The 22,809-nt window shown below is 45.3% G+C and overlaps 1 protein-coding gene across 1 annotated transcript in view; it reads right to left on the bottom strand.

Annotated features, from left to right (window-relative positions):
- Nucleotides 1-22,809, bottom strand: part of PIAS1 (protein inhibitor of activated STAT 1) — a gene marked incomplete at its 5' end in the record, with an annotated part of 55,283 nt that overhangs the window by 19,927 nt on the left and 12,547 nt on the right. Inside the window, 2 exon segments of the mRNA XM_084213973.1 lie at nt 782-866; nt 13,108-13,552. Of these exon segments, the coding sequence (XP_084070099.1) occupies nt 782-866; nt 13,108-13,552 (530 nt within the window).

Here is a 22,809-nt window from a genome sequence, read left to right as displayed (position 1 = left end):
AAGATCCCTCAGTATTGCCATACAGATTCCTCAAGAGTTTGCTGGAAGTTCAATTTATGGAAAACACTTCATTTTTACACAAAAAAAGGAAAATTCACATTTCAGGTATGTATAATGCACACCAGACTTGCTGCTCCTGCTCAAACCACCACTCTCAAGTGAGGTTAAAAGGAAGAGTTTTTATTTTTTGAGGTAAATAAATAAATTTGTGTCTGACCTCTATTTATGTGGGGGTTTTTGTTTGAGATTTTTTGGGGGTTTTATTTTTTAGGGGTTTTTTTGTTTGGTTTTATTTGTTTGTTTGCTGGGGTTTTTTTGCTGGTTTTTTGGGGGTTGCTTGTTTTGGGGTTTTTTTTGTGTTTTGTGTTTTTTGTTTGCTTTTGTTGGGTTTTTTTTTTTTTTTTTTTTTGGTTGTTGTTGTTGTTGTTTTGGGGGGGTTATATGTTTTATGAGTTGTTTTTGTTGGGTTTTTTTGACTTTTTTTTGGTTTTTTTGTATATTAGAAAGAAAATTCCGATGGGTCCCCAAGAAGTCACAAATTTACAAAGAATTACCAGAGAAACTGGTGGCAAGGAAGAGCTGCAGGAAGCAGAATTCTGGATTTGCAGGGAGCTCACCAGCACAGAAACCCACCCCAACCCATTGGTGGGGCCGAATTCTCTCCTCCCCATACAGTGAGACAAACCAACCCCCCAGAGGAGTTTTCCCCAGCAGGGCTCTGGAAAGCTGGCTGGATTTGGGGTGGATTATTTGATTTTCAGGGCTGCTGGAGCCCACTCACATGGAGCTGCTGATCTGCTGCACTTGCTGCGGCGTCAGCGCGAAGGCAAAGCAGGTTTCTCGAAACCTCTGGCTGTTGTCTGAGGCTGCAAGAGAGCAGAGAGCATCAAAAAGCAGCCAGGACAATCAGGAAATAATTACATCAAGTCAGAACACACGTTTTATTAAACTCCAGCAGCATCAGACACATCTGGCTCTGAAGAGCTTTTGAGGAAGTTGCCATTGGAAGCCTCCTGTAAATAAAAATACAATGAACAAACTTTATGTGCCTATAAAGTGTACATTAAAATAGGGCTGGAGATAACAGCAGAGCTGAGGCAAATCAAGGCTTTTTATCGCTGTAATTTCATGTCAAACGTGCTCTGATATGAAATAAAAATACATCTGAGGATTTCTCATCAATCACTTCTTTATTTCCCTCCATGCACCCGATCACGCTCGGCCCGTCAAAGTTCACAGAGGGGCTGAACACAACACGTGGGACATCTCACATTTCAGTTTGATGGTTTTTGGACTTCAATGCACCAAATATATCCAGACTAAGCCAAGAACTCGTGAGATCTGCAGCCATAAAATCTGATTTTAAAGCCTTCCCACTCTGTGCCACAGCGCTCCAGAACCAAACAGCGCTCAAGAGTAAAATGCTCCTGCTGGAAACTAATGTTAAATATCCCTAAAATAGTGGGTTTAGCTAAAACACAGCCTTTCACAGGGCCACTGCAGCAATGAAAAAGGGTTTTTTAAATAATAAACTGAAAGAAAGCATCATCTCCCCAGAGAATGATTCCACACACTCACCAACACACATTGAATAAAAAGCTGCTGCAAGTTGCACTTCAATCTCATTATTCTTCATAATTTTGTAAGTTCTGAATAAATTTGTAAGTTCTGAATAAATATTATATAATATAATACAAGTATTCTGAATAAAACAATAGAATTATCTGTGCACTAAACACTGGATACATTTCCCATTTTTTGGTTTACTATAATGCATTCTTGACTCATCCCTGAGTGACAGCTGAGTGAGTATTTCAGGGTGAGAATTGAGATTTTGTTCCAAGCAGCGTGTGGTGGGTTGGAACCAACAATAGCTGTGTAAATATTACAGCAGGAACCTCCCAAAATTCCATTTTTGATCTTTCCTGCATCACACTGCTCCAAAATCCTTCACTGATCCCATGATCTGCTGCTGTGCACGAGCAGGAACAGGGACATGAAGCTGCTGTTTGGGATCTTTGAGAAAGAAATTAGTTTTATAAATAACTGGGATTTTGAAATGCATACATTTCCTCCCTGCTAGCACAATGTCTGCAGGAAACAGACACAATGTATACAATTAACAATGAAAATCTGCTTTCACATTTGCTCTTCCATAGAATTTGACACCTATTTTTAGCTATAAATGGCAAGATCACAATTACGAACTCTAATTAACAAAAGCTGAATTAGCCAAGCTCAGGCACTGCAGAGAAATGAGGGAATTCCAGTTGCTATTTCCTGTTTTTCCATGGGTTTTTCTGCTGGGTTGGTTTTGCTCCCAGGTATTATTTCCTTTAGCCTGGAAATTGTCAATTTTGGCTCTATTAGGAAAGTTCTGGAAGGTTTTGGGAACCTTTGGTGTGAACTCCAGCACTTCACTAATTAAAAACTGCTGACTATTTAACTACTGCCACCTTCATTTAAAGCTCAATTATCCAGAGAAGCCAATCAGCAGCTACCAAGATTCCTTGGATTTCCCAAGTTTTCCCTTTTCCCATCTTTTTCACAGCAGCTCCAATTTAGGGAATCCAGCAGGGAAATGGGCAAACAGGAGGAACTGGAATTGTGGGCAGCAGGAAAACTGTGACAAAGTCTGGACCAAAGGTTCTGAAATTCAATCCTTTTTCCTCTTCTCATGTTGCTAAGAGATTTATTTTTGCTAAACAGTGATGAAAAGTGGGGTTTGAACTTCCATACTCATAGAATCACTGAGTTATTAAGGTTGGAAAAGACCTTCACCAGGTTCAACTCCTGACGGAACACCACCTTGGCAATTAAATCAAAATTGGATTTTTGAGCCCTTCCAGGGATGGTGATTCCACACTTCCTGGGAAAGCTGTTTAAATACTTAACCACTTTCCCAGGAAAGAAATATTTCCTAACATCCAACTGTTGTGCTGGTCAAATTAAAGCATTCATACATTTATTTGGGAGAAAATGGGGAAGGACATCCCTGAGTGCTGCCACAGGAGCCATCCCCACTCCAGCTCTCCCCAGGAGCTGTGCCAGGACAGAGAACACCCTCTGCTTGAACCAAAACCTAAATTCAAAAAGGCCTCTGACATTTCTTCTTGAGATTTGAGGGTTTTTTGTATTTCCAGAGTCTTTTGTGCAGTTACTGCGGCAGCCTCAAAGAGGAGACTTGGAGAGGGACTCAGGTCAAGGGGAATGGGGTTAAATGGCCAGGAAGTGGGGTTAGATGGGATTGGGGAAGGAATTCCTCCCAGGGACCACGGGGAGGGGCTGGGATGGAATTCCCAGAAAAGCTCCCTGGATCCCTGGAATGTCCAAGAGAAGGTTTGGAACACAAGAGAAGGCTTAGTGGGAGGTGCGGGGATGGGATGGGGATGGGATCCATGGGATGAGATCCATGGGATGGGATGGGATGCATGAGATCCATGGGATGGGATGGGATGCATGAGATCCATGGGATGGGATGGGATGGGATGGGATGGGATCCATGGGATGAGACGGAATTCATGGGATGGGATGGGATCCATGGGATGGGATCCATGGGATGGGATGGGATCCATGGGATGGGATGGGATCCATGGGATGGGATCTATGAGATGGGATGGAATCCATGGGATGGGATCCATGGGATGGGATCTATGGGATGGGATCCATGGGATGGGATCTATGAGATGGGATGGAATCCATGGGATGGGATCCATGGGATGGGATCCATGGGATGGGATCCATGGGATGGGATGGGATCCATGGGATGGGATGGGATGGCATCCATGGGATGGGATGGGATGGGATCCATGGGATGGGATGGGATCCATGGGACGGGATGGGATTTCAGCTCCCCTCCAACCCAAGCCCTGCTGGAATTCTGTGCTCGCTGACCGTGTCCCAGTGGCCTGATCCCTGCTGGATGCCCGGTCCCAGAGCTGCAGCATTCCCTGGAGAGCAGCTCTGCCTCCCCTGCTCCCCAGCCCTGCTCTGCCTGCAGCCCTCGCTGTGACTGCCACGGGAGCACGGCCAGATTGCAAAGAGGGAAGGGAAAAAAAACCTGTTAATGAGGCAAGGATGCTCCAAAAGGCAATCAAAATATTTCCAAACTCCTGACAGACGGAGCAGAGCAGGCACAGGGAGGCAGGCAAGGAGCTCCCTGAAACTACAACTGACTTATGGTCAGGCTCCTCAGCTACTCCCAGGGTACTACTCTGCCCCTTGCATGCGCAGCTGCATCTAGAAAAGAGACAAAATCTGATTTTTCTTTGTGGTTTTCTCTAATCTTCTCCCTTACCATCTCTCTGTGCCCACATCTAGTCCGTTCCAGATCTGCTTACCCTGCAAATGGTGCGTGAAGATCCCACCAAACCACATTAAACATTGAGCAGCTGTTCCCCTAAAAACCAAATTCCTGTGATTATCTCTGCCTCCAACTCCTCTATTCTCAAAGATCTGAGATTCTCCGAGGCAGGAACGCTGGGAATTTGGAATTTCAGGGTGCAGAAAAGCCGACAGATTTCTGTTAATTCATCTGGTGTCTCTGCTGTGTTTAAAACACCAAACAGATCCTGGCAAATCAAGCACATAATTTACTTTTAGAAGTTCTGGAGGATGACTCAACTAGAAAAATAGAGTTTTAGACAAAAAAAAAAAATCATTCTGATGGCTACAAACACAACTGTGCCCTGCAAACAACGATTATTATTTAACAAAAGAAAGGTAAAAATAGATCTGCAATTGAAAACCAAGAGGATGGAAATAGAATTTATAATCCAATAAAGCTGGAATCAAGCCAGGACAACAGAGTTAATATGGACATTCTTCAGAAAGATGCCAGGAATGTTTTTGGGGGGTTGGGTTTGTTGTTTCTTTTCCAGAACTATGATTTATTAAATATTAAAACATTTTCTTTTGCACTGTGAAAGCAACAGAGCTTGGAAAAGTCAAAATGCCCAAAAAGTTACAGAGTTTCTTCTCCCAAACTTTTCTTTTCCTAATTTCAATAGAATTTCCTGAATTATTCCAGGTTTATCTCACTCCAGGAATGATCCAGGATTGGTACAGATTAGCTGAGGGACAAAATTATGCCCTGCTGGTTGTGGATTTCCTTAAAACACTTCACTGAGGTAAGAAGTTCTCAGAATTTGAAGGAAAACTCTTTTAAGAGATGGAATTCACAACGTCAAACCACTTAAAATAGTATAGGAACAAAAATATAAATATAAATATAAATATAAATATAAATATAAATATAAATATAAATATATATATAAATATAAATATAAATGCACTGCATATGTGCATATATAAAAATATATATGTATATCCATCGATCACCTATTTAATAAATAAAAATGGTACAGAAAAGCCATTTTCTACTAATTCTGCTCTTTATTTTGGAAAACCCCTCCAGCACCAGTGTGAAAAAAGAACCCAGCTTGAGTGGCTGCATTTTCTACAGCTCTAAAAATATTCTGTTCCACCTCACCAGTACCCAGGGCTAAAAATAGCCACACAATCTTTCTGCAGTAAAATACTTCTTGCTGTCTTGAGAAAAAGCCACTCTGAATTTCCACTCAGGCACAGACACCTTCAAATCTTTCAGGAATTTTTTGGGATCAAGGAGTTGTGGTGGTGATGCTTCCTGCAGAGCAATAAACTGAGGTTCATCCTCCCATCAGCATCACCAATGATTAAATACTGAAGGGAATGTATTAAAGAAAGGCTTGGACTAAAATTAAACTTGCACTTTACACAAGAATTATCTAAGATACCATTACATGGGCCTGTTATTCCCAATGATTCCCAATAATTGTGTTTATTTCCAAACAGCTCAAAAAGAGCTGTATGGAAGAGGATGAGGAGCAGAGGAAGTTTTTGTTGCATGCTGTAAGAAAAACAAGAGATAGCTAATTGGTTATTCACTAACTAATGGTCTGGATTAGCTAAATTTCTCCAAATATTAACCAGAAATGTGGAATTTCCTGGCACTTCCATAATTCCTCATGGAATTTCCAGCTTCCTCAAGTGCCCAGGGGCTGGGGAGAAGCTGGGTCTGGGGTTTGGGATGGGAATCAGGACAAGGGTTTTCACCTGAGGCTGGGGGGACTGGGACAGCTCCCCAGGGAATGGGCACATTCCCAACAACTCCAGGAATATTTGGGTAATGCTCTCAGGGATGCACAGGGTGGGATTTTGGGTGAATCCTTCCCAGCACAGGACACTCCCCAATTCTCCTTTTCCCTCCCCAGACAGGTGAGGTGCCTCATTCTGCTTTTCCTTTAAACAACAGAAGGCATTGTTATCAATTTATGTCCAATCCTCTATCAAACACCACTGCTGAAAATTTCACCTCTGCCTCCCAACCAGACCAGAACTGTGCTCGGATGAGGACACAGCAAACAAGGGAGCTTTGAATGTGAGAATTCAGAGAGGTTTCAGTGCAAAGCCTGCTGCAGGGCAGGAAATCCAGGACACCCCAGGCGTGGGGAGCCCCTGGGATCCCCCTGCCCAGGGCTCCCTTCCCCAGCTGCCCCTGGAGCAGCAGCCAGGGCTGTGCTGGAGCTGTGGAGATGCACAATCCAAGGGGGTTTGGGGGAGCAAAATGCTGAGAGGATCCACCTTGATCAGGGAGCTCATCTTGATGCCTTGGGAAAACTGACCTGGAGCAGAGGCTGGGCAGAGCTCCAGAACAAAGCAGGGATTTATCCAAAGGATCTCCTCCATGGATCCACCTGGGGCAGCACCAGAGCCCAGCCAGGGCGGCACCCAAGATGACCCAAAATGGCCCCAAAATGCACATGGGGCACGGGGTCTCTCCCTGGGATCAGCTCTGCTCCATTTGCACCTTGCAGTTCATTGTCCCATCCCAGCTTCAGCCCCTGCAGTCCCACCCTGCTTGTTTGTCTCTCTGCAGCCCACGGGGTTTGTGCTCCTGGCCTGAGATTTGGCTCATTTGTCCTTGGTGCCCAGCTGGAGCAGGAATTGTTTTGTGTCCCTGCTCTGTGCACAGAGCTCAGCATCCCCTGAAGCCCAGACCCACCCACTACAGCAGCACAGAACCTGAAAAATATAAAATCCAAACCTGAGGCATCAATCTCAGGATAGCCCTTCAAGCCACCCCAAATTCTGGAGTTTCCCAGTAACCCAGTGTTTATTTATACATCAACACTTCCTGCCTCTCAGCCACAACCTCTGAGTCCCCAGCTCTGTCATCTTCTGGAAGCAGCAGCACTTCCAGCCCACACCCACCATTCCTGCATTTCCTGCTGCATTAAATGCAGCTGGAGCAGCCAGATCCTCTCCCTGGGAAAGCCTCTCAGTCACCTCTAAATCCAGCCCAGCCCATGCCAAAGCAGGGCTCTGCACCCCAAAATCCAACAGCTGACACCCCTCAGCCATGCCCTACACAAGCTGTGGGATTCAGGAGATCTGAGCTCCCGAGCCAAGAGAAATCCCAGATTCCCACTGCTTTTTGTCCCACCCTGGCCGTTCTGCTTCATTCCAGCTATCACAATGGGTGCTGCACCTTTCCAAACACTTCAAACCCACTTGAGGGGAAGCATTTTAGTGAACAGCCAAATCCTCCTTCCCCTGATGAGCCCTCCTGGCACCCCCATGGGTCACAGCTGTGCCCACAAACACCCTGAGGAAAGGGAAGCGCCAGGGCCACGTTCTCCACCTTGGAACAGGTGAAAAGCTGAACCCTGGCTCTGGTCAGCTGCTGCATTCATCCCTTCAAATCCATTTTAGATTCTGTTCAACTCACAGTTAATCCTCAGGAGGAACAGGCAGAGCCACCCTGGGGGTGGGAAAGGGAGGGAGTAAAGAGATGCGAAGGAGCTTATTTGAAATTGTGCCTAAAGATATATATGAAAATAGCCTGGAAATACTCCAAGGGCTACAATTAATCCATAAATATTATGGATTTTATAACTCTTTCTGATATGTTGTATAAACAGAAGACAGAAGAGATCAGCTGGAAATTATGTGCAATTGGACAGACATTTATGCGTGATTATTCATTCTTTAAATCACTCATGGGCTGGAGTATTACAGAAAACCTGCAGGAAGATCAGGGGACACTTCCATGCCAATATTCCATGGCCAAACTCTTCACTCTCCCAACCACCTCTGTGGATGGATCCCAGCTCTCCTCTCCTGTACCCCTGGATCTCACCTGACCCAGCAGTTTTCCAGAGGGAAGGAACATCACAGGATCCTCCTTACTCAAATTCAGCCCCTTGATTCCTTCAGACACCTGAATTATGTCTCACAACTCCAATGCTGCTTTCAGGCTTCGATATTTTAACTTCTATTGCTAAAAGCACCAAGTCAGCCACTTCAAAGGTGCAGCACAAAGGCAGCACTGCCACATCCCTGCTGGATCCTGGCTCTGGAGAAGTCTTCCTCTCAACAAGAAAAGTTTTTTCCTAAGGCATAAAATGGGATTGTTGGGCCAGGGAGATGGGTTTTGTCCCTTGTTTGTCCTAACTCAGGATATTTTATATTTTCTGTGATTCTCTGGAAGCCAAATGCCTTCCCAGCTCCATTCCAGCCGTGTCTGGAAACATCCATGTCCTGTGGGGGCCTGGAACCTCGGGACATCCATGGCCTGGAACCCTGGGACATCCATGGCCTGGAACCCTGGGACATCCATGGCCTGGAACCCTGGGACATCCATCCATGGCCTGGAACCCTGGGACATCCATCCATGGCCTGGAACCCTGGGACATCCATGCCCTGGAACCCTGGGACATCCATCCATGCCCTGGAACCCTGGGACATCCATCCATGGCCTGGAACCTCACTGACCTCAGCTCCACGCACGAGAAGACTGATCAATCAGCTGAAGAAAACCTGAATAAATCCTTTTTTTAGGAGTTACCCAGTTGCTTAAAACTCTGTCAAAAGAAACTCTCAACTGTGGAAAGCTCAACCTGAGGCCCAGCAGATGCAAATGCAAATAAAGAACCCCAAATGTGCTGTAATTCCAGCTCAGCCCCAGCACAGAGCCAATATTTCACCCCGTTCTTGCACAATTAAAAGCTGCAGGGCCGGAAGTCAGAGAACTCAAAGCTGAGTTGAGAATTTAGTGTTTTGTTGAACTTCCTCCCACAAAGTACATTTCAAAAAAATAATAAACACAGCAGACAGTAAAAGCGTGACTTTCATATAAACCATAATAGCAATTGCACAGAGCACGAGATCAGCTCGCTGATAGAGAAAAAGGAGAAATTCTTGCCAAACAAAACTTTCGTGGGTTCCAGCCCAGCCTTCTCGTGCACTGAATTGTTTAATTGTTTAATGGCTGTACCTTGAACTACAGGCACCCTCACGATTTTAGGCAGCTCAGCTGCGAGATCTGGCTCCACGTCTGAGGCACCAGGATCGCTCACAGCCACAGGAAAACCCACGGGAAGGGCAAGGCAGGAGCACAAATGCAGGGTGGGAATCAACCCCTGAGGGGGAAATTCTGCTGCTAGCAGAAATCCTGGTAGCAGAGCACAGAAATGAAGGAATTAAGCTGAGCCCTCCATCAAGAGTGCCTCACTGGAAGCTCTGATGGAGCTGGAATTCTGCTGCCTCTGAGGGATAATGACTGATCTGTGCCTCTTCCTTCCAGGAGGCTGCAGGTAAAAATTCTCATTTCTCTGGCTCAGATCCAACTTCCAGCGCTGTGTTTGTATCACTGAGAGCTGAAGCCCAGCAAATAAACTGCAGGAGGATGATCCTTGTGCCATTTGGACTGATTTTAAACAGGAGGAGAGCTTTAATCCTTTCAATTGGAAAAAAAAAAATAAAACAGCTTCATTTCCCTTACAGGTAAGTAAAGACCCCTAAGCCAGTTAAAATGTTTTTTGGAACAACTACACAGCTCCTGCAATTAGGAATGACATTTGCTGTAACAAGAGGCATTTTTAGGATGCTGCTTAACTATCTCATGTCCCTTCCACAATAATCTGGCAAATTCTGGGCCTTGCTACACACAGTAAACACATTTCAGCACACAAAAGAGATCTTATCTGTGTGTTAGGAGTTACTTTTAGAAAATGCGCTTAAAAAACAACCAATTAGCAATGTCTGTGCTCTGGGGGCTGGAAATGGGGGAATTAAGAGAGAGCTGCAGCTTCACTTGACAAACAACCTCAATTCTCCTCTTTAGATCCTATTAGGAGAACAACAGAGAAGCACAGGAATAAGGCAGACATTCCATCAAAGGCAGAGTGGACAAAAAAGCCTTATGAAAAAATTAAAAATCCCTGAAAATTGTGGCTAAGCAGGGGCAGAGAGCTGCAAGCACACATTTGCAGAGCGAGGAGCTTTCCTGGCTGGCTGGGACACAAACCCATCCCATCCCCATGCTTTCTGCACTTGGCAGGGAGGGTGACTAATAAATGTGGATCAAATTCAACAGCTCCACTGCAAAGGAACAAATGGCTCTTTGTCTCAGCCCAGCAGTGTCCAAGGAGCACTGGACGTGGCACCCAGGGCCTGGGCTGGGGACAAGGTGATGATCAAAGGCTGGACTCTGATCCTGGAGGTCTTTTCCAGCCTCAGGGATTCCGGGATTCGGCCCAGAATCCCAGGTTGCTGGTGAGAAGGGCAGGGATGGAGAAATCCCTGCATTCCATGAACTCAGCCCAGCACATCCCTCTGAATCCCAGGCTGGAGCTGCAGTCAAATATAAGAATTTCTATTTCCTCCTTTTGTTCCTGACGGTACAAATAAGAACTAGCAGATTTCATTTCCTTATCTGTTCCTCACATTAGCTGTGTGCTACCCACCCACACAAAATATTTGGGTACAGAATGCCTGCTCAAGTGCCCTGCTGGGCAACTCCCTGCCCGGAGGCTCGCTCAAATTATTGCTTCTTCAACCAAGCATCACTTCTCAAAGGGACAGAAAACTGGAGCAAACCTTCCCAGCTGTGCCACCTGCACCTGGGAACAACCACGGGCAATCCCAGCACCCAAGGATGTGCTTTGCCCAGTTTTATGGCATTTCAGGAGGGTGTGAAGTTGGAATTACACAAATTCTCTCTCTCACACACATTTTCTTTCCCTTCTGTTTCAAGCAGGCAGAGAATTATTCCAAACCCCACATCGGGTCATCAGTTCATCCTTGTGGGGGAGGGAACCAGAGTCAATTCAAAAGTCCTTTATCCCTATCCCATGAGTAATCTGATGGGAAAAAGCAAGCAGGAGATGCTGAAACACTGGCTAAATTCCAAGTTCTGAGTGGCTGCAGTAATATCTGCCAGTGGAAAACAAACCAGGGAACCCACACATGGGACACTTGAGGAAACCCACACTGCTGACAGCACACAGGAGGATGCCCAGACCATCTGGGGCAAACGTTCTACAAATCATTTCAGATTTTGCAGTCAAAGTATCAGTAAATGCATAAATGGAGAAAATGAATCTGAGTCTGAAGAGGCTGGGGAGGAGCTGGGATGAATTCCCAGAGGAGCTGGGGCTGCCCCTGGATCCCTGCAGTGTCCAAAGCCAGGGACAGTGGAAGGTGTGGGGATGGGCTTTAAGGTCCTTCCCAACCCAAACCATTCCAGAATTTTATGATGGATACTGAAGTTCTCCCCCCAAGCTCTCAACTCAAAGGCTTCTTAATAGGATTCCTTGAGACAAAGAGAATCCCCACACAAAACAAGCCCCAAACATTCCTGAAGTTACCAGAAAGGACAGGGATTGCTTCCAAAGATATCTGCTTGGAACTGCACTTCCATTTTCTTACCCTGACACTCCACAAAGGGGAGAAATATCCCATTGTCCATCAGCTCCTGCAGCCTGAGACCTGGCAGGGAGTGAATGATGATCCCTGCATTTGGGGTGCTCTGTCCCTCTCAGAGCTGACAGCAAAGGGCTCTTCCCACATCCAGGAATAAATAAATGAATGCACACCATCACTCCTGCACTGGAATGTCTTGTGGAAATTACAGCCTTATTCTGAAGTATTTCTGATGTAAAAGTGATGAGACACATACTGAGCACCTCATTAGCTCCCAGCACCAGCACTGCCTGGAATGGTTATTCAGCAATTAGGGCTTAGATTAGAGCTAAACAGATACAGTGCACCTCTGCAAAGAACACCTGAACCGGAAGATCAAATTACCAAAATCTCTCCCCTTTTCCCTCAATTACAGCAGCTAAAGCAAAAAAAAATATGCAAAATACTGTGCCAGATCCTTCAGAAATGCACAGACAACCTCAGCACTCACACATCAGGCCTCCCACATCCCCCAGCCCTCCAGACTGTCACTGGAAAGTACCTGCTCAGCTTTGTTTACAAGGGATTTCTTCTGCAGAGGACTTTTTTTTTTCTCACTCACCCACCCTCTCTCCCCAGATCTCCTCTCACCAATCTGCTCCTCCTACCAGCAGGGAATCTTTCCCGGGGTGGAACCAGCAGAAGGTTCCACCACACAGAAATCACCAGGCCTGGTGCATATAGGCAATATTGAGGAGTATTAGAAGTTAACCGTGCTGCGAAGGGCTCCGTGGAGCCCAGAAAATCACACATTACATAATGCTCTGGGAGCAGCAGACTCTCCTCAGCAGCTCCACCACTGATTTATACCTTCCCACAAAAATCAGCTGCAAGGAAAGTAGCCACAACTGCAAAAGAGCCCTAAATTCAGATGCTCGGGCTGTAATGGATTCAGCAAATTTCCAGCCTGGCACTCCTTCCCAGCATGGAATAGAACATTCTAGAAGCCTGATGGATTTGGGGGTAGTTCCGTTTACTTTGGGGTTTTTTTAAAATAATGAAACTCTGTGGTTTATAAGAACTACTGAAAGCAGACTGGTTTTTTTTTTTTCCCCTTTTTTTTCCTAAGATTTAGTTTGTTTTTTCTCAAAGCCCCCCCTTAAAAATAACGGATGTTTAAACCATATTTAGAGGCTCAGCTAAAGCAACTAATGAGTGTTAGGTAAGATGTCTCTCCATGTAGAACAATCTGTTCCAAAAGTTACCAAAAATAGCAATTCTCTAAACACTGCTGTGATGCAATATTTAACCCCTTGCTGCAGCAGCAGCAGCCGCTGAATTTGACCATTTTCCCCCAAACCCTGCAGGAGCTGTCCTTACCTAGGCTGGTCGGTTTGATCAGCTCATCCAACAAGTCATAAAAGGGGAGTTTCTGCAGCTTGATGTCGGGGTGCACGGGGTGCAGGGCCGAGGTGAGGTGGGGCAGTTCCAGTTCGTGTTTGGGTCCCAGCAGCGACACGGGGAGCAGGGGGGACGTGGCGGGGTGGCCGTCGTAGCCCAGCTGTGGAATGGTGGAAGGCGACAGCGTGGCCGGCATGGAGCTCGAGTGCACGCTGGGGATGGACAGGTCTGCTGGGGTCATGATTTTCTGGGGGAACCTTCTCCTATAGAGTTCTTTGATTTTCATCTGGACGGCGGGGCTGCAGCCAGCCTTGAGCAGGTGCAGGGCTTTGGTCAGCAGTTCGTGTTTGCGGCCGTGCTTGTTCCTGCCCGCGTAGCCCAGCAGCACCTGCAGCTCCGAAACTCGAAGGCTCATAACCATTTGCTTCAAAGAAACAAAACAAAGGGTTAACAGGTGAATTCAGCACCCTCACCAGAAACAAACCAAACGATTAACAGTGAATTCAGCACCCTCACCAAGGTTCAGAACCATTTGCTTCAAAGAAACAAAGCAAAGGGTTAACAGGTGAATTCAATACCCTCACCAGAAACAAACCAAAGGGTTAACATGTGACTTCAGTATCCTCACCAGTAACAAAACAAAGGGTTAACAGTGAATCCAGCACCCTCACCAAGGCTCAGAACCATTTGCTTCAGAGAAACAAACCAAATAGTTAACAGGTGAATTCAGCATCCTCACCCAAGGCTTATAACCATTTGTTTCAAAGAAAAAGACGGAAGGGTTAACAGGTGAATTCCAGAATCCTCACCAGAAACAAAACAAAGAATTAACAGGTGACTTCAGCATCCACACGACACTAGAAAGCAAACCCATCAAGCATGAAGTTGTCAAGGCTCTGTGCCACTGCTCTGCCCCCTTTCACAATGCTCACGGATTTAATACAATGCTCACTATTTATTACAATGCTCAGTGTTTATTTTCAAGCCTGCAATGAGAGATTTTTAAAGGCATTTCCATTCTGTGGGCAAAAAGCTGAGAAAAGGACTCGGTGCAAAATAAAAGTTGTAACTCTTATTATTTTTTAATCGCTTGCTAGAATCTCTGATGGTACGAATTTTTTCTTGCTCTAGCTGGATGTAAAAGCAGTTGTACACTGACAATATCCAAGGTGTGCCAACCCTCAACTCCAAGCAGCACTTCCACCAGCCTCCCTTGGTTTCTGCCATGCAGCAGAACTGATCCACACAGGCTCAAAGAGAGGAGATCAGTGACATTAAAAGGAGAGTGAATATAATCCCATTTGAGCCCTGACACCACTCCTGGGTTAAAGGAAACTTCCTCCCCTTCCACCTCTGCTCTTCTCCCACCAGAGCCGTGGGCCCTGTTTGGATGGGAAGCTGGGCTTTGCCCTCTGTTAATTAGCATCTTCATTAGCACAGCCATTTAAGTGCCTCCCAACAGGATCTAATGAATCACACTGGTACAACTTGTCACCTGCTTCACTTCTCCCGGAACTGAGAAAAACACTTCCCAAACCAGTGAAACCAGTAATCACCAGTGTGCATCAACTGGGCAGGCAGGAGCCAGAAAATCAACTTCAGGGCCTGGTTTTTATTGAAAAATACATTTCAGTGCTTGACAGGGGCTTGCTCATCATCAGAAGGCCCGAGACACCAGCTGGAAGGATGATATTCCTGCAAAAGTTTGGATTCCCAAGGAATCATAAAGAAATACAATGCCTAAAACCCATCGATGTGACAGGCATCTTCTGCAGGAAAGCATGAAACACCCTGAATATTCTGTCCCAAAAGATCTGATTCCAAACAACACTTGATGGATGGATTTGGGACCAAAGCAGCTACAGCAGCACATGAGGGAGGGTTCTGCAATTTCCCAGCCACTGAAGGATGAAGAGCCAAACCAGAATTTGCATTTGACATCTCTGAATTTTACTACAAATTCTCCCATCCTCTCTGGTCCTTCGAGATGTGCAAACTCTGTCTCAAACACTGCTCTGATTTTTTCCACATTAATTCTCAAACCTGAAGTGCCAAGATTAGAAAGGTGCTAGCCCTGGCTTTAACAAAACCAGCCCAAAACTCCCATCATCTCCTCAGAGCTCCAGCTCCACCTCCAGCAAGAGATCTTCACTGCCCAGGTGTCCACAGGAGGTTTTCCCTCCACTGAAACTGCTCCTGGTACTTAAAAGCCCTAAATGAGATGATTCATGTCTTTAATGAGGTTTGCAGCAGCCACACTGAAGTCGAGTTTGCCACAAGATTTCTGCTCTGCTGAACCACAGCTCAGGAACCTCGCTGCAAATCCTTGCTGCAGCCTTCCACAAACCCTTTGGATAGAACTGGAGCTGTTTTATTTCCCTGAATACCCCAAGAACCTTCTTCACACTTAACTCTGAGACTGTCACAGAGCCACTAATGAGAACAAACGAGGTACTTGGTAAGAAATGAAGATGTCTTAAAAGAATAAGGCATTTCAGCTCCAATCTGAAGTGTTGACAGCTGAAAGGAAAGTGAAACAAATAGATTTGAAACATGGAAAAACACTATTTATAATGCTATACAAACACTTCTTCAGTAGAATGAGTAGTTACAGCTGAAGGGTTTAATGCCATCACCATTAAAAGTCACTTCCTGAACAGGCAGAACCTCTCAGAGCTTCACTCTGTTCTTGTTTTGTGATAAACTCCCGGGCTCAGCTCGCCAAGAGCACAAGAGGATTAAGAAATAACTGAGGCAAGGGAGAAGCTCCTGCTCCACGCTGGATAATTTCCATTTTGAAGGTAAAGGCGAGCTGGAATGAGCACACAGAGAGCAGGGGCCATGCTGGAGCCAGCCTCAGAGCCCAAAACAAACAAAATCCCCACATCTTCCCCACCCGGCGCATTCCTCGCACAGGAGGACAAGAACAATTTTGTTTGCAGTGTTCAGGGCACTGACAGATCTGTCCTTAAAAGCAGCAATAAAGCCTGGTGGGTTTGTTATACTTTCATAATTTATAGATAAACCTTCTAGCCACATCACAGAGAGGCAATGCCTCAAACCGTGCCCACCTTGCGCAGGGCACTGCCAGGGGATGGTGGCCCTGGGAAGCTGAGCTGGGAAAAGTCTCCCACAACATGAACAGGAGAATTCCTGTCCCTCCTCCTACCCAGCTGGGGTTTACAGGACCCAACCTGTGGGAAATGGATTTGTAAGAGATAAGAAATGCTGACTTAGAAATGCCATGGGATAGGACAGACATTGCTGAGAGAGAAATGGAACTGGAAACAAGTTTCAAAGGTTGGCCTTACAAATAAGACTAGATATTTTAGAGAAATAAAACTCTGAAAAAACGCATTGTGGTAGGACCCATGAGAGGCAGTTTTAGATGACTGGCTTTAAGGTATTTACACCATGGTGTGGCTGAAGCTCATAGGCCAAGAAACACTTACACTGCATTGTAATTAGGAAATAGTTGGCTTCTGATTGTGATGCTGTGAATTGTAATATCTGTATTGGCTCACTCTTCTCATGAAACTGAAAATGGAATAAAAGTTTTTAAACACCTCTCAGTTGCCCCATCTCTGGGTCAGAAAAGGGCATAATCTGACACCAACCCAGCTCCACAGCAGAAACCCAAGGTATCCTGACCCTGGGACAGGCAGGATAACACAGCAGGGAAACAGCCCAAGTGCTGCCAAACACACCAGGAAAATCCAGGAAAAAGCCTCAATTTCTCCCATTTTCTCTGTCACATCTCACCTCATCTCAACTCCAAGCCCTTGCTGGCTCAGCTGCAGCAGCAGAGCTGAAGGGCAAAGACACACAGGGTTTTGCTGCAGGAAATGTTGCTTTTCTTTCCTGTTGCCTGCAGCAGTGGAGCACAAAGATCACTGGCACCTGCCAGGTACAAACCCCAGCACAAAGACTGCCCCCACCCCTGGCTGCTGAGCAGAACTGCCAAGATGTTGGGATTTCTCTATCCTAACAAGAAATAAAGTAACAAAACAACAACAAAGAGCTGAACTGCAGAGAAATGAAAGGAGGCACAGCTCGAAAGGACTGGCTGCAATTCCAGGTGTTCAGTTGTGGGAATATTCATCCCTGCAAACAGCACTGCAGTGCACAAGGAATTGATGTTCTTTAGCTCTAAAAAGGTCGAGGTTTTGGCACTCGGCTTCCAACTGGTTTCCAACAAATCCCAGCATCAAGCACACACTGGTATTGTGCATTCTGGTACTGAGGGGAACACTCAATGTTCAAAAAGAGGATGAGGATGGTGAGAAACATTTTTCAGAGAGTGAAAGTCAGAAGAAGCTTTCCAGAAATCCAACTTAGTTGGGGGTTGTGGCACATTTCTGCTCTGACTACCTGTGAAGACCTTCCTGGAGTGAGGAAGGGATCTCTGAACACACCTCTGACATTTCCTGCTCCACAACCCAACCCAACCCAACCCAACCACGTGTTCCCGCACCAAAACTGCATCACTCATGGATTCCTTATCCCTGCATCCCAACTCCAGCACCACAGCCTTCCCAAATCCCTCAGGGCACTTGCTGCCATCCAACCAGCCCCACAACTGTCTGTGTGAGGTGGGAAAGAGGCCAGGCTGTGTTCCCACCTCCCTGTTTTCACCATGTCCAACCTGGGCCATTTTTCTGACTGTGTCATCCCAAGCGTTTGATGCCATTCCTGCTGCTGCAGGAGCATCCCAAATTTCTGTGTGTTGAGGAAATATTCTGAAAGAACCCATCTGGAAACAAGGAGCATTCCCACCAAGGAGATTTGGAAAAAAAATAATTGAAATATATGGGAGTAATCCATGGGCAGCACTGATGTCATTCCCCACGGGCTCTCGGGTGATTATCCACAGGGAAGGGACCTCCTACCTACAGCTCTTTCCCAAAATAATCAGGACATTTTTTAAAAAGCTATTAGAGATGAAAACTGGTGAAGGTAAGAATCATTTACTTGGATTTTCTCTGCAAGAGTAACAGCAGAGATGAAATTTGGCTTTCCACACAAAGCCAGTTGTTCCAGCCAAGGAAAGATTCCCAAACTGAGCTCCAAGAATTCCAGCCCTCAGCACAGCTTAGCAGCTCAGAGCATTTTCAGGAGTTGCATCTTGTCTCCATGACCTATGGAAACTGGGAATTAAGCTTAAAAATAAATAAAATCCAAGTGTTGGTACCTCTGGATAAGACATTCCCTGGATAACCTCTGGCTGGTCTCACGGGCACTGATTATCCAGGGAAATAATGTGTGAACCTGTATTATTCTCCCCACTTTTAGAAGGGAGGGACTTGTCTGAGAGGTAAAACCCAGGTAGAAACCAATATTTATTTATATTTTTAATAAACTAAGCAGCATCCACAGAGTGATGGACAAAGCTGAGCATTTTTCACCCATCCAGCAGCACCAAAACTGTCCTCAAAGCAAAATATTCAAATGCAAGTTTGATCCATGTTTTTTTTTAAAGGATATTTCTCCAGTTATCAACCCTAGGATCTATCAGGAGAATCCAATGAGTTATTCCTGGATGTTTATGATAAGTAGAAGCAGGGAATAAGCTCCAAAACCTATTCAAATTATTTGCCAGAACAGCAAGAAGCATTTGGCTTGGGCCCACACCACATTCTGTGCCTAAAGCAATCCAGCAGGTCCTCCCCAGTCCTCCCAGCATTAACCTGAAAGATAAGGGGGGGAAAAATAGGAATAAAAAAAAAAATCACCTCAAAACCCAGTGAAAAGATGGAAGAGAATGAGTAAAAAGAGGGGAAAAAAGAAATGGGAGATCAATTTGTAAACAGCAATTCCAGGCAGTGATAGTAAATTCGTTATTAAAAACACAGTGATTAGCTTTAGTGATCTTTAGTAATTAAGAGTCATTATGACAGAGGAGAGCAAGCTCTGCAGCAAATTCCTTCAAAGGTGAAGAACAACACAAATGGAAATTTCCCCTTTATCAAAAAGGAATTCTGTAATCACTTCCAAAAGACAGGTAAAAATAAATTGAAATAGATCTTTTTTTCTCAAACAAAAGCAACAAGAAAATGTCAGATGAGTATGGAAATGGTTCTGAATGAATCCCAGTAAACTCCAGGCCCCAGCTGTAAAAATACAGCTCCTGCAAGCCCTGAGCAGCCTCCTTAACCCCTGAGAGGAATGTTCTGGAAAAGCGACACTCACACAGAACTCTTGGCTTCTGGCATATTTCAGATCTGTGAACCTGGCCAATCCCAAAGGTTAAAACATCCCCATTTTTAATACCCCACATCCCCTAACCCTAAATCCCACCTGCAAGGCTCACCCAAGGAAACTCTCAAGGCTGAACTATAAAAATTGAGCTCTTTCTCCCAAAAATCTGCAGGAGGGAGTGAAGCAAACCCCGGGAAGCTGCAGTGACAGCCTGGGACTTCCTGCCTTTGTCCCAGCAACCAAAACAGCCACAGGTTGGAGCCCCTGCAATTCAAAGCAGAGCAGAGGCAAAGGCACAGGAGAACAATCATAAATATGCAACATCCTCCTGGCTTTAAGGAGGGTTTCATCAGGAAAAACGCTTTTTTGGCTGCAGTGGCACCTGCAAGGTTTTGGGAATGAAGGCAGAACTAGAGGAGTAAAGGAAGCAGGCAGTAGCAGGTATAAATATGATTTTGTTGCACATACAAGACGATTGAGGATTTCTTATCAGAGAAAACTCTGTTTACACAGGTATCAGCGCTCAGAAAGGCCAGGTTGTAATTGTAGGAGCAAACTGAACAGCTAACAAGAAAAACAGGCTTGAAACATAAAAATCAGTCAACAAAACAATGCTGGAAATGGCCAAACAGCCTGGGCAGAGCTGCTGATGGCACCTCCAGAGATCTGGGCTTCCTTAAGCCCAACCTGCACTCCTGATTTCCCCAGTAATGCATTCCCTGCCAGAGCTGCAGCCAGCAGGTGTTATTTACCTTTGCAGGCTCACAAACAGGAGATTTCCTTGTCAATTCAATGGCTGCAAACCTATTTATAGAAACATTCTGACCCTTGAACCAGCCTTTTCAGCCTTAACCATTCTGTGATTGTGTCATCTTAAGCTCAGGTTCTACAACTTTAAGCTCAGTGCTAACATTAAGAAGCTGGCAGGGAGGAGATCATAAAAACTGCAGCACTTGAGGTGGAAGCTTCTGGGCAGGATCTCCCACCAAAATCCTTCTGTACCTGCCCATGGAAGCACAGAACTCAGAACTCCACAGATAATTAGTCCAAGGAATATTCCCCTGGCACACACTTCTTCTAGTTTATTATGTTGGTAAAACCTCACTATCCCCAAATTCAGTGAGTTTTAGGAAGCTCAGTGATGCTGTTTCATACCTGAACACCAATAAATTGATAGTCCAGCCTGTAAATTCCAGCCAGAGCTCCCCACCCCAGTTGTCACGAGTTCTTTGAGACGTCTGTCATTGCCTGGATCCCAAAAATCCACGGTGATAAAAGTCCCAAAACTCAGTGACCGGTGACAGGATATTGGAAAAGCAGAGGCAGCTCCAGCCCCCTGAACTGCTGCTGGGCAAAGGCAGAATTTGGAATTTTTAACATAATCCCCACCTCTCAAAGGTTGTCCTGTGCTTTTGGCAAGATCCCACAGATGCCTGTGGAATTTTGCTGTGCTCTGGGAGATGGGAAATACCTAAACCTGGCACTTGAGTGCCCTTCTAGACCCCAAATCCAGCCCTTTTCCTACAGTTTTTTTCCTCTGAGAGGGAGATCTGGCCAAACTGCGCGACCACACACCCCAAATTCAGAGTTTTCCCACTGAGCCCTGTGGGGTTTTGTGAGACCCAGCCAAAGGGTGTGACCAGAGCCCCCAAATTCAGTTTTCCCACTGAGCCCTGTGGGGTTTTTGTGTGGTGACAATGAGGACACACCAACCATGCTGGGCAGAGCTGCTGGGGCAGGGATTTGCTCCAGCTGTGAGAGAGATTTGTTAGGAGAAGTCTGCCAAGACTTAAGTCATGTCTGAAGCAGGTTTGATTTAAAGCAAGCCCCATTTTATCTTAATCCGTAACGAAAGTTTTACCAGGCCCAGGAGAATTTCCCTGCTAGGTGAAGGATATTATTACTTTTGGTATTAAATAAGGTTGCTGACACAGTGGTAATCTCCATTTTCTTGGAGACTCCAGGTTCTTTTCAGCCATGCTTAAACTTAATTGTCCCTGGTGTTGTTTCTCTTAGCAGCTGGGAATGATTTCCACACCAAGCAAAGGCAGAAATTCCAGTTTAGGAATTCCTGGATCTGACACAGGAGCCTCTCTGCAAACACACCTGAGGCTAAGGGTGAAGACAATTATTTGGGAGAGGGTCACTGCCAGACAAATTGACTTTTTATGAAGAATATTCTTCACCAAAGCCTTGCTGGCTGACAGAGGAGCCAGCTCCTACGGGATGAGGCACAGTGGAGCCCCAGGCAGATGCAGACAGATGTGCAAAGAGCTTCCTAAACCCAGAGTTCTCTCAGGATCACAGCTTCCAATCAAAATAAAACAACTGTCAGAGCACTCAGGAATAGTCTGAAATGCTGTCTGTTTGTGTAGAAAAAGACAGGACCAAGAAGCCACATGGGAGGTCACAAATTCACATTGATTTCCCCTCCCTCTGTGGTTTAAAACAATAAAATTTAAAACAATAAAATATCCACTTTAGAATCCACAATTAACAGAAAAGAAATGGTCCCACCAACTCGTGGAGTGATTTGGGATTTCCAGACAGGATTTTCCTGCCAGATTCCCTTCCAGCCACCCTTTCCCAACCAGATATGAGCTCTGCTCACTTCCGAAATATCTCAAATACCTTCGTGAAGCACAGGGAGCTTTTGTAAGTCAATTTGGAGGGAAAGCTGGAGAAGAATGCACCTGGAATTCCATGAATGTGCTCCAGGAGCAGCTCCCCGAGCCTGTCAGCAGCAGGACACACTCACCAAGACCAACATCCCCACACCCAGGGGGATGTTTGCTTGTAAAACTTTGTAAATCTCTGCTGCACCAACAGCCAGCACTGCACGGCTTGTGTTTGTCAACTCCAACTTGATTAAAATAAATTACTGACAAAAGAGATGCAGATTTGCCTCCAAGTTTTGAAAATACAATCTTATTTCTGTACCTTGCAAAGTGATTTATTCCCCACATGGCCTAAGTGAAAAATTAGTTATCCACTAAAACTTTGCTATTAATTAGCTCCAAATGAGCTAACACTTCAAGAGATGAGATTATGCACTCAAATATATCCAAACTATCCCCTTTTTTCTCCTCATTTGTCCCATTTTCTAGGATGCAGCACAGGAGACAGACGACATCATCCCTGACTATTATTCTGGTATCTCAAGAAGGTTTAATTAAGAATCATATTAAATTTGGATACTGAATTGCAAAGTGCTGAACAGCAGGGTGAAGGCAGTACATAATTGAATCTCATTTCCCTGAAAAGTAACCAATGGCTCTGCTAATGCCCCAAGAGAGGGAAAACTGCAAAACCGGAGTGATCAGCTCACAATTCACACTGGAAAAAGGAAAAAAATCATCAAAGCCAAACTGGAACATGACAAAATTCATGTTTTCTTTTGGAATTTGAGGCACAACTCCCTTCAAGAAATGAATTCCCAAGGCTGGAGCTCAGGCTTTGTCAGTGGGCACCAAGGACCGGGAC

Source organism: Fringilla coelebs (assembly GCF_963513975.1).
Source record: "Fringilla coelebs genome assembly, chromosome: 12".
Classification (NCBI taxonomy): Eukaryota; Metazoa; Chordata; class Aves; order Passeriformes; family Fringillidae; genus Fringilla; species Fringilla coelebs.
Note: the sequence above shows the minus strand (reverse complement) of the source record. Positions and strands in the feature narration are given on the sequence as shown.